This window comes from Lacerta agilis, chromosome 7 (genome assembly GCF_009819535.1).
Source record: "Lacerta agilis isolate rLacAgi1 chromosome 7, rLacAgi1.pri, whole genome shotgun sequence".
NCBI lineage: Eukaryota > Metazoa > Chordata > Lepidosauria > Squamata > Lacertidae > Lacerta > Lacerta agilis.
The window spans coordinates 53232034-53246975 of NC_046318.1; the positions used below are offsets into that span (position 1 = coordinate 53232034).

At 41.5% G+C, this 14942-nt stretch overlaps 1 protein-coding gene across 2 annotated transcripts in view; it reads right to left on the minus strand.

Moving 5' to 3' along the window:
• The window catches only part of PDE7A (phosphodiesterase 7A), a 49290-nt gene extending 36401 nt beyond the window's left edge, over nt 1–12889 (minus strand). Inside the window, exons 1-2 of one of the 2 annotated variants that reach the window (XM_033155312.1) lie at nt 12366–12889; nt 1352–1412 (exon numbers count right to left, since the gene is read on the minus strand). In XM_033155312.1, coding sequence (XP_033011203.1) covers nt 1352–1412; nt 12366–12503 — 199 coding nt within the window. In that variant the 5' untranslated portion in view covers nt 12504–12889. The remainder of the gene's footprint in view (nt 1–1351; nt 1413–12365) is intronic. The other variant, XM_033155313.1, reaches the window with a different exon arrangement.
• Nucleotides 12890–14942: the final 2053 nt, after the last annotated feature.

Here is a 14942-nt window from a genome sequence, read left to right on the forward strand (position 1 = left end):
TTACATGTACATATTTAATTAATAGTACATAAGGCTACTGAATTTTATCCAAATAGCTCAAAAGAACTATGTGAAAGAGTATATAATAATCCAAGTGGAAACTAACTTGTTTACACTGAATGGTAAGGAAAAGCTGACTCTACAAATGTAAACACCAGGAGATCCATGGAAGGATAGGCACCAACAATGACATTCCTTTTAAAAGGAGAATGAGCAGAAACACCAATGGCTGCAGTGCAGCTGAAAACTAGCTATGTCTGATGAAGGTATCCCATATGGAGTCCTAGAAACAGCAGCTAATTTTCCAAGGCTGGACTGCAGAGCACAAAGAATGACAAAGATAAATTCATGGACACAAATGGACATATTATTCTACTTGTGAGAATGATTAAAATGAGAGGTACTCAGAAAGGCTACAAGAATATACAGGTAACAAATGTGCAACTTACTGACAGCCATCAATTTCTACTACTGTTAGGAAATTTAACAGTTCGGCAACAGCAACTTCATGACCCAATGATCTCAAAGCTAAAATCCTATTAACAAGTCCCTGCCAAACATAATAAGCCAACAACGTAAGCAAAAATTGTTGCTTTTTTGTTGTTGTTTTTAAGGGGCACAGAATACTGATTACGTATTATGCTGGAATTTTCTCCAATATTTACTTAATATTTATAGCAAGCAATTTAAATGATTTTAATTGTAACTCCTCCCACTCATCCATTTCCCATCAGTCATCATTGTGCTATTTCAAGATTGTTATCACATAACAATATTCAGTTTACAGTTTAAGCTGCAACTTTCCTATACAAATATTTGCTTGGATGAGTCACTCAAGTTCAACTTTAAGAAAACAAATTCTTAATCTCCTATGTACCAAGTTTCTGCTAGTCTCCTTGTGCGTTTGAAATAAGAAACACAGCTACAAGAGCTAACCTTTAAAGCAAGCAAAGGTTGTTACTACTCAAATATATCAGCCTTAATACATAAAATGTTCAATATGAATAATGTTGAAATATAATATTTTCTCTAATATTTGCACCCACCCCAATGCCTCCATCTCTTCTCAGTTAAATCTGCATTGCTGGGGAGCCTGTGATCTCCTATTTTGTGATAACCTTTACCTTATGCATTTGTTCAGTGCCCAAAATGTGTGAGATTTGTGCTAAACAATATTGAAATACTTAGAGCCAAACAGCAAGCAACAGCAACGCAGGTTGTGAAAAGCTGAAGAGGGAGGAATAAAATCCAGAAAGGTTTTAAAATGCAGTAGTTTACACTATCTAATTAACAGCAAACAGCCACACGTATATACATACATCTGGGTTTTGAAACAAACAACGACACTTACCTAGCATGCGAATGTACAATGCAGTTTGATCAGAACTGTCATAGGATATTGCCCCACGTCTCTGGAAACAAAAAACAGAAAAATAATTATTTCTGAAATTAGGCTTTGGATGGTTTACCTCCATTAATCATGTTTAAAGGAGTGGGTCACCGGACTGCACGTTTCCACCTCCACCACCCCACCAACCTTAACCATGGTTAGAGCCTTATTTGCTCCAATCTGCCTTTCTTTAAGAATGTTTTTAGACTGCTGGTTCTTGAGACTTAGTGCTTACTTATGCTTCTGGATTGTTGTGTTTTTAACCACTGATATGTTTCTAGAATGTAACCACATAGTTGTTATGCTCTAAAAGATGTGAGATAGTGATAGTGAGATATTTATATCTCACTCACTATTTGCTTTATCAGAGCAACTGATGAAGATGGAAGACCAAATATTTTGCTGTAAGAATTTAAAATTGGTTAGTCACTTTAATAAATATATGGTTTCAGTGATTAGCAGCACGCTACCAGGATCCCAAACAGACCTATCTGAAGTTCTGTTTGATGCTTTCATTACTATCTATGTAAGTACAGTTGTACCTTGGTTCTCAAACAACTTGTGACTTGAACGCTTTGACTCCCAAACCTGGAAGTGAGTGTTTCAGTTTGCGAACATTATTTGGAACCTGAAAGTCTGACGTGCCTTACGCAGCTTCCAATTGAGTGCAGGGAGCTCCTGCAGCCAATCAGAAGCCGCGTCTTGATTTTCAAACGTTTTTGGGAGTTGAAGAGACTTCCAGAATGGATTCCGTTCAAGTACCAAGGTATGACTGTACAGTACTGGTATTAAAAGAAATTGAGGTTTAGCCTGCTTTGGACAGAGTCCACTCTCTTTGATCAAGTTTGCAGTATGGCAGTACAGTGGTACCTCGGTTACAAACTTAATTCGTTCTGGAGTCCGTTCTTAACCTGAAACTGTTCTTAACCTGAGGCACGCTTTCGCTAATGGGGCCTCCTGCTGCCACTGCGCCGCTGCCACACAATTTCTGTTCTCATCCTGGGGCAAAGTTCTTAACCCAAGGTACTACTTCCGGGGTAGTGGCGTTTGTAACCTGAAGTGTCTGTAACCCAAGGTGTCTGTAACCCGAGGTACCACTGTATAGGCTTACTTTTGACTGGAACTGTTTGCAGAGGTTCCAGTGGCAGTGCTAACTAGGAGCGCTTTTTACCAGAGCTAGTCAGTTATCCACGCTAGATACTTGAAGCATACTTCTCCCAACATACCTCCCATCTATAGGACACTAACATGGTTACCCATATACTTGTTAGTCAATTACAGTTAATGTCAACACTGATGTAGCCGTTAACCGTGGCTACAGCAAGAGGGAGAGGTCAGTGTTCAATTGTCCAAGTTCACACAGTGCTGAATCCCAATGTTTACAACCTCTGTCTCTCTGAACTGCTTTGAACTATGTTGTATGGGAAAGTAGAATATAAGTAATAATAATCCCTTAACTATGGTTAACGGTTGAAGAAAATTAAACTCTACATCACCCAAAGAGACCTTTAAACACTAGGAATGTAATCCTACTAGTTATTCATGTAGTGAATACAAGACATTAATTTGCATTTTACAGTACATGCATAGAATTAGCTGAATGACAATCATCATCCATTCTCACCTGTTCTCTTGGTAACCATTTTCCACATATAAAGAATGTATTCCTTTTAGTCAATTTTTTCCCCCAGTGAGCTTACCGGTATATAAAAAGAATGCTGGCATGCCAGAACTAAAGCTTGAGTCTAGATTTTAATTAAAGGTTTATTTTAAAGCCTTTCTTTAAAAACCAGAGTGTTATGTACATTCAAGTCTGCTACTGCTAACTATGGAAGAGTGACCTCCAAATGTATATAGGAACCTTTCTTCCTCCCAAGCTGGCAATAGCGAAGTCCATCCGGCATATACAGGATGGGCTCATGACTAACAGAGATGAAACACTGTGAACTATTGTATAAAGAGGTTGCTAATTAGTAGAGCACTATTAACCTGTTCTATACACAAATGCTTATCACTCTAATATGCCGCTAAACTGTGCCAATTTAAAGTGCTTGTAATTACCATTAAAACCCTTACATAAAGCAGGTTACCTAAAGGACCTCCTGGATTTGAATCTGCCTGTACCTGAACACCTGCGTCTAAATTCCCGTTGTGGGGCTGAAGTAGGCATATGTATCATTTCCAGCAATGATGCCACAAATATGGAATCAAATTCCATGTGACAGGAAAGCCCCATTCTTAACTAAGAACCAATCATAAACAAGCATCTTTAAAATATACTAGTAACCTGGCATTTCTCTAAGCTGACTGCTTTCTATCCTCTCTTTCCCTTGGCTCCTGCTTCCTTCTCCCCATTCCTTGAGACCATTATACATGTCTGTGACTACAGCTACATCTCTTTAACTGTTTTCTGTATTTCCCCACCCCACCCCACAATTTGGCTGCAGTCCATCTCTTTGACTATATTAGTAAGATGCTGGCCAAGTTTGCAAAGATTTGTGTCCCAGCTTCCCAAAACTTAAACTGTGGCGTAGTTGTGTTTCTAGATCTGAAGAAGCCAACCTAGTGTTCTCTAGATGTTGCTGAAGAACAACTCCAACCATTCCCGACTATTGGCCTTGCTGGCTGAGACTGATAGGACATGGAATCCAACAACATCTAAAGAGCACTAGGTTGGCTATCACTGTTCTACACAGCAGCACTACTGTCTTTGCTCACTTCTGTATGTCTACATTAATTCTTGAAAGTTTTGTTTCCATGCCTGTTTGGTTCCAAGTCCTCTTTACTCCTTTCGCTTAGTGTGAGGTATGTTGGTTGCTAAGGCAAGCAAACAGGAGAATGATAAGATGGGGATTAGTATAATGACTAATAATTTTGTCAAAAGAGAGACTTCTCAAACACAGAAAAAGTAATACACACAGGTCTTGCTATCCAAAAACGAGCCAAAAATTTCCATTGAATCCTATGGGGAGTTTTTAATGTTCTGTTGAAAGCCGCCCAGAGTGGCTGGGGAAACCCAGCCAGATGGGCGGGGTAGAAATAAATAAATAAATAAAAGTAATAGTAATAGTAATAGTACATATTTCAGCACAATATCCCACTTACTTCAGAAAATAAGAATCTTACTACTCAAGTGGTACATCCATTCACCAAATTTTCCTGTCTGCACCCCACCCACACAACAAGCTCCTGCAGATCAAAGAACTTCAAGAGCAGAGGCTGGGGGGAGGAGATTAGCAACACAAATACAAAATCTGTATGATCCATGCTCAGCAGGATCTTTGGATCCAAGCTGTTATTTATAGTGTCATATTTTTATATTATTATTAAAAGAATTTTAGGTTAGGTTAGAATATCACATTTTAATTCTATTCTAATGCCATATAATTTTAAAAGCTACATGCTGTTTTTATACATTAACAGGAATTATCCGCTAAGTTTCCTTTTAAATGAATGTAAGAGATGTCTGTAAAAGCCAACTAAAAAATCTGCTTTAAAAATTCATGTTTTGAATCATTTGGGAAAGAAGGCACAAATTACAATCCTATCAAAGTACAGAACTGGTTCATTAAGAAGTTATCTCTAATGAGACAAATAATGCTGTGTAATTGTTATAATATTTCCCAGAAGTCTAGTGTTCTTATGAATACACTATATCACTACCTCAAAAAAATTACATATCCTCTAAAATGAAAATGGCTTTCACACGCAATATCTACATGAGGTACAACTGCCTACTGAGGTCTGTATCTACAGAACTTTGTGAGGGAGTCTTAAGGAGGCAGTCGATACTGGATAATGAATGGCAAAGGAGGGGGTGTTGGTTCTATTAAGAATATCAGAGGATATTGATGGAAAGCTTACAGGCATGTGATTGGTTGGGATCAACAAGAGACATATGATCTTCCTATTGATTGCTGCAAGTTTTACTCTTGCTGCAGGGTACGGGGGAGATAGAGAAAGTAACCGCTCTTTATAAGTGTATCAAACATAGAAAAAAGTTCCTGGAGGCAACTGTCAATGATGAAATAACTTTCCCAATCCTCATTTGCATTCCCACTGTTGCAACACTTAACTGACCAACTGGAAAATGTTTCTTAAGAATCCTGCTAATCTAATCTCCTACCACTAAGATAACAAAAAATACTAGAATCAGTATCGTATCAGGAAGAAGGCTGTGGGTGTAGTATGTAACCTGATTTGGGCAACAACAGTATTGCATAACGTCTGAAAAAAATTATGGGTTCCTAGTTATTCAAGCAGCTAAATGTTTATGCTAAGAACTGAAATACTATCTCAGAAGAAATGTGTAAAAATATGAATAACCATTTATAGGTTATCAAGGAAAGCCAATAAGGACTACTTCAAGTTAATATTTTTGTACCCATTGTTTATCAATGCTGTTATATGGCCAGAATACAAACTGAATTGATCACCTACCTGTAAATGTGGAGTCAAACTGTTTTTTCAAACCATGAACAATATTTTTAAAGCATGCTAAATATTATTAAATAATAATATAATTTTCAACAATATTACCCATTTCAGGGGCCCAGCTAGCCTCCATGGCTAGAAGTGCCTTTTACAAGTTGTTACAAAGTACAACAACTTCAAAGATCCCTGAGCTAGGAGAGCTTGACGACAGCAGTTCAGGCACTGGGGACTCAAGACTGCATTAAAATAATGTAGATCGTCTCTTGCACTTGACATGGAAATTCTAGTTAGTGCAGAATACTGCTGCAATAGTGCTGGCACAGTAAGTATGACCCTGTCAGCATATAGCACCTCTACTCAGGGATCTGCACTGTTTGCCAATCTGTTACAATGTCAAGTTCAAGGTGTTAATATTGGTATATAAAGCCTTCAACAATTTGGGGCCAATTATCTGCACAATTGCCTTAATCATATGTACCCACTCAACCTCTTTGATCTGCAGAGCCGACACTGTTACAAGGGTCATGTAATACTTCACGGTTGTGAGAAACAGTTGTTTTAGTGTGGCAGCACCTACATTTTGGAACTCCCTGCTTATTAGCATCAGGCAGGAGTCCTCCCCGTTCGCTTAAAACATTTTTATTTAGGCAAGCCGATCCAGACACATAATTGTTGACACATTTTAATCATTTTCACTGCTGACAATAAAAAATGATAATTTTAATATTTCTTGTAAACTGCTTAGAGATTTTACTATGATCAAGCGGTATATAAAATTTGTAAAATAAATAAACCAAAACATTTACAGTGTGCTTACAGTTCACAGGACACCTTCCATACTGGCAGCAGCTACCGGTATGTTCAGAAAATAGCGGGTTCCTGACTTGTCCAAATTAAGCCTAGCTCATCTGCACTGATAATCAGCAATAACTACCAAAGGACTGTGTGTATAAGTTAAGTATTGTGCACAGGGCAGCAGTAAAATTGTGCAACCCAGGAAGAACAAACTATTCTAGTCAATTAGTTGCAATTCACTAGCAGCTCAGTATCAGAACTCCATTTATTATTTGCAAAGACTGTATCAAAAATTTAGTGACATTTGAAATGCCTCATTACAGTGGTACCTCCTGTTGCGGATGGGATCCGTTCCAGAGATCTGGTCGGATCCCGAGGTTTCTGCAACCTGAGGACCGCTTCTGCACACGCATGCACAGCAAAACCCAATCAAATACTTCCGGGTTTGCCGCTTTCGCATCCTGAAGTTTACGTAACCAGAGAGTTACCTAACCAGAGGTACTACTGTACTTGTATAGAGCAAAGTATTTTGGGAGCAGTTTTCAAAAGTGTTGTGGACACAGGTTGCATGTTTTAAGCAAATGGGAGGAGCTACAGCTGAGACCAACCTTTCTTCAGCTTTCATTCTTTGAAGACCAGAAATGTAGAGCCACACAAACTTCTCTCCCTTCCATCTTCCTCGTTTCCACACAAATTCCATCCTACATTCCCTATATTAACCATGATGTAAGGTTACATTTACCCTGATGTTAACCATAATTAGCACGAGCTCAATTGTGGGGAACCTCTGGCACATGGGTGCAATTAGGCCTGCCTGGCTCTTTTGGGCAAACCACATCCACCTTTCCTGGGCCAGGATGGAAGATGAAATGTTCATGGGAGAACAAACAGTGTGCAAGTCTAGGGGGTAGCTACTAAAAATTTCAGAAAAATACTACTACTGTACAAGACAAACATCATTCGATATAGCCTACTCTCATCAACTTCATTCTAAATCAAGAATTTAGAAAACCTAATCACTTATCAGCTTCCACATACAAGATTCATTCCATCTCTAAATACCCTGAGCTTGATTAAGAACATGCAATGTAAAAGCTTGCACTCTTTCTAAAACTAGGTGGTCTAATGTTTCACTAACACAAAATCAGACTATGAAGCCAGATCAAACGAAGAGGCTGAAGGTTATGTCTGCTTATTTTCTCAACTATCTGACCTTAGAATGCTCAACATTAAGAATATACAAAATATTTCAACACTAATCTGCTGCTAACTTAAACACACTAATTAACCCACTGTCTCCTTATTGTTGTCTTTAACAAAACACCACTACCAAATCTACCACAATTTATCATTCAAGAAAAAGCCTGCCAAAATTATTGGTTAGACTCAAATACAGTGGTTCAGAAACTGTAATACAATTCATCTTGAAAATTTATGAAGCATGTTTATCTACTGAAGCCTCAACTTCAGACTCCCTAGTTATCACTGCCAAAATAAACTATTGAAGCAGCATAGTGGTGCTGATCTGTCACAAAACTTCTCACACTCAGACCAAGATTACCCACAGGCATAATGTTAACAGCCCAAAGTATAAACTTAAATGGCTGCAAATGTTCCCTGCATCAGAACTTCAAAATGGCCAGGGTGAGAAAATGCTGTTGTATAAAATTTAGGGGAGCAAAAAAAAAACACCAAAACTGCAAAGCTTCAGTGCAGAAGGAAGTTTACGCTTCTATAACATTTGACAGCTACTTATATCCATTACCAAGAAACATGTGAAAGCACAGGTTACTTCTGAAACACAGAAGGAAAGGAACCCAAAGATGACATTATCCCTATAAAACAGAAACAGTTAAGACGTGCATGTTAGCTGACAACAGAACACAACAGTAAAGTCAAGGAACCAAGATATTATCAAAGTTATTTCAACTGATCCAATCTCATTGCCTGCTTGAGTTCAAAGAAATCCATCTACCCTGTGTTTGTATATTGCCTATCAAAGGAACTCTGACTTTAAAAACAGAGTGACTGTGGGAGAAAGCTCTGCCTTTTTTGTTTGCAAATATTACCGTACTTTTCCGTGCATAAGACTAGGGGTTTTTTTTGATAAAAAAATAGTGTTAAAAGGAGGGTAGTCTTATACATGGGGGCAATCTCCCTCCATTTTCTTAATTTCGAGTCCCCAAAAATAGGGGGTGTCTTATACACGGGGGCATGTTATACATGGAAAAATACGGTATTTCACTTCTGTTTTGATACAGCTGTGAGGGGGCTGAAAATGCTCTTGAAGAAGATTCTAACCACACTAGCACAATGTGTCTAAAAGTATGCTTTCTTTTAAAGATAAGACCTTGCCTTGCTACACCATCCAAGACCAGCATATGTACAATAAACACAATACTAGAACTATTTATGAACCCTCCTGAATATTGTACATTGTTTAAACCAGATTGGTTACTAGAACTGATTTGTCAATTGTAAAACAAGTTATAAAAGTTTCATCAGAATCAATTGGTACGTTCTTTTGTTTTGGGTAGCATAAATGGAAAAAGATTCTGAATGCAATGCTTATCTCTATCCCAGGCTCTCAAATTGGCTGCTTATGGAGAACACTTCTTGCGATGCAAATGACAAACTCTACAGTCTTTAAAGTTTAAGGTCTAAACTGAGAAGGGGACTTCATGACAATAAAAATTATGTGGTAGAGGTTTGCCTGAATTGTAAAAGAAAAGATCTCACCCTACTCCTTCAGTGATTCAGGGGAATTCTAACTCAGCATTTCAGGTTAAGGTTTTCACTGGTAATTTTATTCACACTACAATAGTTAAAACTGTTAAACAAAAGACATTTGAAGGACTTTTGCTTTTATGTAATAGATACCTGAACCAAGGCAGAAATAATGTTTAGTACACAGAAAATTAACTAACATGTAACAAAGTTAGCTGATGTCAGTCAACTTGCTCGTGTTAAATACCCCAAAGCTAAACAGACATATATATATATTAAAAGCTAATAGGGATAGCAGCTTCAGCTAAAACCATCAGAGTCAAGCAATACTATGATCCTCAGGCCTAAACTTCAAAGTAAGTTTCACTAACCTTCAGAAAAATGTGTATACAGGCATACCTCATTCTATTGTGCTTCTCAGATATTGCTCTGTGCTAGGATGTGGGTGCAGCTGCAGGCAGCCTGGCCGCTCTCCGGGGAAAAAAAAAAACACACACACACACACACCCCGCCACCACTGCCCCTCTTCTGGCCACAGACAGGAGCAAAACTAGGCTTTATTTCACCTGGATCAAAGATCAAGTTTGGCACACACACCCCACATGCATTTGTATTTGCATACACACACACACACACACAGGCTGAGAGCTTAAATGGTGCCCCCTCTAGAGGCTTCACTCAGGGCAATAAAACTGGCTAGCCCCTTTCCCCCCCCCCAGCTCTGCCATAGGAGCAGAGCTGGCTAGGGCTAGAACCAAGTTTTATTTCCCACCCGTGCAGCCTGGCTTAACAGACTACAGTATAGCTTAAAATAACTTTTATACGCAGGGAGAAACGCAAAATAATAGTGATCCACTTTATTGCAATGTTTGCTTTATTGCGGTGGTCTGGAACTGAACCTGCAATATCTCTGAGGTATGCTTGTACATGCAAACATGTTCAAAGCGTAAAAGCACTTAGGGCTAATGTACTAGTGCCAACACACACCCCACAATCCAGACAAGGAGATCCATGAGCATATCACTTCCTGGGGCAGGAACTGCAGGTTTTTAATTTAATTTTTCCTGAATTCTTACGTGAACCCTTTTTAGGAGCAAAACACAGCATATTATTTTACACTAGAGCTAGAACAGGATATTTTCATGTTGTCACTGAAGCACCAACACCACACTATTTGCAGATGTTGCAACAAAGGCTAATACCTCTGAATGTCTACCTGCATCCTGTTGTGGGGGGATTAGCAAAGAAAAATGGCAGACAGGAAAATAAGTAACCACCCTCTTCCCACACAGTTCAACATTCAACCTTAAAGCTAATTTTCTTTACAAAGACCCCGGGACAATTAATGCATAACATGTAGCTCCCAATAAGAGAATCTCCACCAAACAAAATTTGTACTTCTAAATAACTAGATGTTGCATACTTTTCATTCTACTCTTAAGGCAATGTTCATAAAAGTATTCCTATCTGCTAGCACTTAAAACATTGGGCCAACTATGTATGTTCTCTCTAGCAAAATGAATATTCCCTAACCAACATATTCTATAACATACTCTGACGTGCTATTATTATGCACCAGAGGAAGAGGCAAAACCTTGGATGATTTCCTCTTCTCTTAATAAGAGATTTACCCACATATGTCAAAGACAGGACAAAAATCCATGACCTTTTAAATGTGTTTGTTTTTGTTATTATGCATTTTGTGTGATCTTTGGATGACGGGTGGTATACAATCAATCAATCAATCAATCAATCAACTGATTGATTTTCCACCACTAGATACCCAACAGTTCAATCTTATACATATCACCTCAGCATGAGTTCAATGGGGCCTATTTCCAGGGTGGTGGGTATAAATCTGAAACCTAAATAAGTTTAGAAAATACTCAATTCAGACCTCAATCGTATACCCACCTCTTTGAAGTAAGCTCCACTGAACTGTTTATAACCACAGGCCTTTGTAGCTGTTGTTAAATATTCTATTGCAGTATATAGTTTTACTTCTGAGTAAACTTACATAGGATTATGCTATTTGAGAATACTCACAAATCAGACAATAAAACAAGTACATTACAGTATATCTTATTCTGGGCAGATGCTTTAAAGTTCAAAGATTTGTTATCATTTGCAGGAAAATCTCAGCAGACTGCATTGGGGCAACAACAGATTGGCAAATGAATCCTGAAAACATTTGAAGAGAAGAGAGCCAAAAATGGCAACAAGATCTATTTTTCCACACTTCACCGCCTACCTACATTTATTATGGTTAAATTTGTTACTGTTATAATCACAATGGGATACTTCAATGTGAACTGCACAGACAACATGCTTTTTTTTTAGAAACTACTTCAAATCTAGGACAGTTCTATCTAAAAGCTTTCAGTGGTTGATAAGGGAAGAACATTATACATTAGTCCATATGGTGTTAGGGAAGGAATCCAATATTTCACAAAACATTTAAGAGACTGGGCACAATCCAGTCAAATGTAAACAACTAATTCTCCCTCTAAAACCTTGACTGAATCACACCCTGTGTAAGTTTTATAACTACTCTGACATGAAGGGTAAAAAAAAAGTCTTTAAAGATGTCACTACAGCTGTCTTGCACAATAAAAATGCAAAGTGTATTGGGAATAGCCAGCTGGTAGCTCCCCCTCCAGATTCTCAGCAGTATTATTTAGCTGAGGAACATTTAGCAGAAGACAACCATAAAAGCAGAAGCTACCCTAGCTTTCCTTGGAGAAACGTGTCAACAAAAGCAAGACAATATAAATGTACAGTGAAGCACCTCAAAGGCACCCCTATGTACTCTGGAGTGCATTTCTACCCAGCACTACAAATGACAAAACTTGACCGACAGAGAGCAAAAAGCGTATCCCGCAGAGGCAAGCGCCTCTTCGGCATATTTGCTTCTGATCTCGGTGTGTTTTGCAAATTCCCCTATTCCACGGACTCCTCCACCACCCCATTTCTGCAGGGGAGGGAGAACCGCGAGGGGGGGGGGTTGGGGCCGCCTCACCTGAGAGAGCTGCCTGGGGTTGGGGCAGCCGAAGAGCGCAGAGCTGGAGCTGAAGCTGATGGCTCCTCTGCGGCTGAGGACATGCTGCGGGACCGGCCTGTCCAGAGGCAGCACCGGCAGCTGGTAACATACTTCCATTGAAACGGAGGCGCCGCCGCCGCCGCTTCGTCTTCTGGAGCGCCCACAAAAGCCAGGCCAGGCTCCCGGAGCGAAGCGAGGCCAGGCCCGCCGCCCTCACCTGCCCCACGCGCCGAGAACGGGTCGGTCAAAGGGGAAGCGGCGCTGAGGGGGCTTTCCCCGCTCCCCGGCCCACCCCGCTCCGCGCCCGCCGACGCAGCCCTAGGGAAGGCTGAGGGGGAAGCAAGTGCCGAGGAGGAAGGAGAAGGACGAAAAGGAGCAGCAGCCACGGCAGCGGCGGCAAGTCCCGTCTCAAGTCCCCCGGTCAGCTCCGCAGCCGGGACGGCCGCGTGCCGCCGCTCATGGGTGCCGGCGAGCGGGCCCGGGTGGCTGCGAGAGCTGCGGCGGCGGCGGGCTGATTTGGGTGAGACACAACTCGGCTGCGGCAGCGCCGCTATTGTCCGGCACGAGGCGCGGCCCCGCGCGAGGGGAGGGGCCAGGTAGTGGCGGTTGGTGATGCCGCAGCTGTGGTGGAGGCGACGGAAGCGTCAGCGGGGGTAGTGCAGCTGCGCGTGCAGGAGAGAGAGAGGCCGCCTTTGCCTCTCCCGCGCCCGCAGTCAGGCGCAAGCCCCAAGCGAAGGCGAGCGCACGCGCCCAGGGAAGCACCAGCCAGGGCGGGCGGGCGGGCGGGCTGTGTGTCGGCGCGCCTATGCGCAGCGGGGACGCCGACGGAGCTTGTACGTCGTGACGTCATTCCTCCCGCCTGGCTTACCTCCCGTTGCTTTTGCTAAGGGACAGTAAAGGGGAGGGAGGGTGCTTTTTTCACAATCGTTTCTGTTTCCCTGCTCGGTATATACATAGCTGTCAAGTTTCAGATTTGAAAATAAGGAATCAGCACCGTCCCTCACCTGTCCCGGGGACAGTCTACGGTTCTCAGGGACAGTCCACGACGTGGTAATCCCCCCAGGCTACAAATTAATTTACACCAGGCTACACACCATCATCTTTCCCCACATTCATATGTGGGATTTGACTGGAGTAACACATGACTGGAAAGGTTTGCAGTTCCACAAACATAGGTGTGCACTGCCTCTAAATAAAAAGAAGTGAACAAAAGAAGGCTCACTAGGGCATTGCTAAAAAAAATGTCAACTTTGTTGAGCATAGTTGTGTTCCGTGGGCGACAACGTACGGGAATAGAAAGAGATGGGTTACTAGGCCTGGGCAGGCCGGGTCGTCCTCTTACATACCTGCTGGGATTGGCAAGTCATCTGACCCTCACCTGAATCTCATAGCTCTCCGGTAGCTGATTGGTAGCCTCTGATTGGTTATCATTTAACTCCAATTAACTCCAATTGGTTATTTAACACCAAGCCAAACCAATTAACCAACCAGAAGGATTACTGTTAATAGCACCAGTTTTCCTATAACTTGATATTGCTGGATAGTTTTGATCAACTGCAAAAGCATTTTTAGTTTGCTTTCTGTTGCCACACTGGAACGTTTCTTTATTAGTGCCACTTTGTTTTGTATGATTCCTTGCAAATGAAGGAAAATAAATTTCCTGCTTGTATACGTTGAAACAAGATTGTACAAAAACAACATTGGGTGCAGGCCATGCTGTAGTGTAGTGCTTATGTGACTGTGAATAAAAGGTGGCTGGGCTCATTGTCTCAGGGTTTGGGGGGAAGAGGTGACAAAACTGATTTCCAATAAGTGCCCCCCTTTATTTCCATAACAAGGTCCAGGCGGCTTCATGGGCAACCCATGAAGCCCACCTCTCAGTGTTTTTCTCCTGCGCTGCACGATAGCTCGCTTTCAGATCCAGAAGAACTTTTAAGGGTCTCTGACGCGTAGCTCTCTTCTTGCTCCTCACACTTGGCGTGTGCTCAGCAGCCGGATGTTGAGGAACGTGTGGCAGGAAGTTTGGGAAGCATGGCCTCTTTCCCTAGCATGGTCCTCCAGCTGCGTGGGCAGGGAGGTGGGTGGGTGGTGGACTCTCCTCCTCCTCCAGCTCCTCCTCCCCCCTCAGTGGCGCTCTAGGATTGCAGAGGGGGAGAAGCTCTCCTCTACCCGGACTCCAACTCTCCTTCCCGGACACTGAGCTTGCCACCCGGCCCTGGTTCCCCGTGCCACTGGCGCCACAGGGTAGAGACATGCCTGGGGAGAGGAATATTTCCTTTGAAATAAGGGAAATATAAGGGATATAAAAAATCAGGGATAGCAGCGGGAAATGGCTTGGAATAAAAAAGGGAGACTTGACAGCTATGGTATATAGGATCTTCTTTTTCTTTCCCTAGAGGCGCCTTATATCTCTTCAGCTTCGATCTTCTCCAGCACCTCCTGAGGAGAAAATCTCTACTGAATGCAGACTTGATGGCTGCAACATCCAACCGACTTTTCCTCCCCCTCCTCGCCCCTGCTTTAATTACCGGTATCTTATCTACAGAATCTCACATA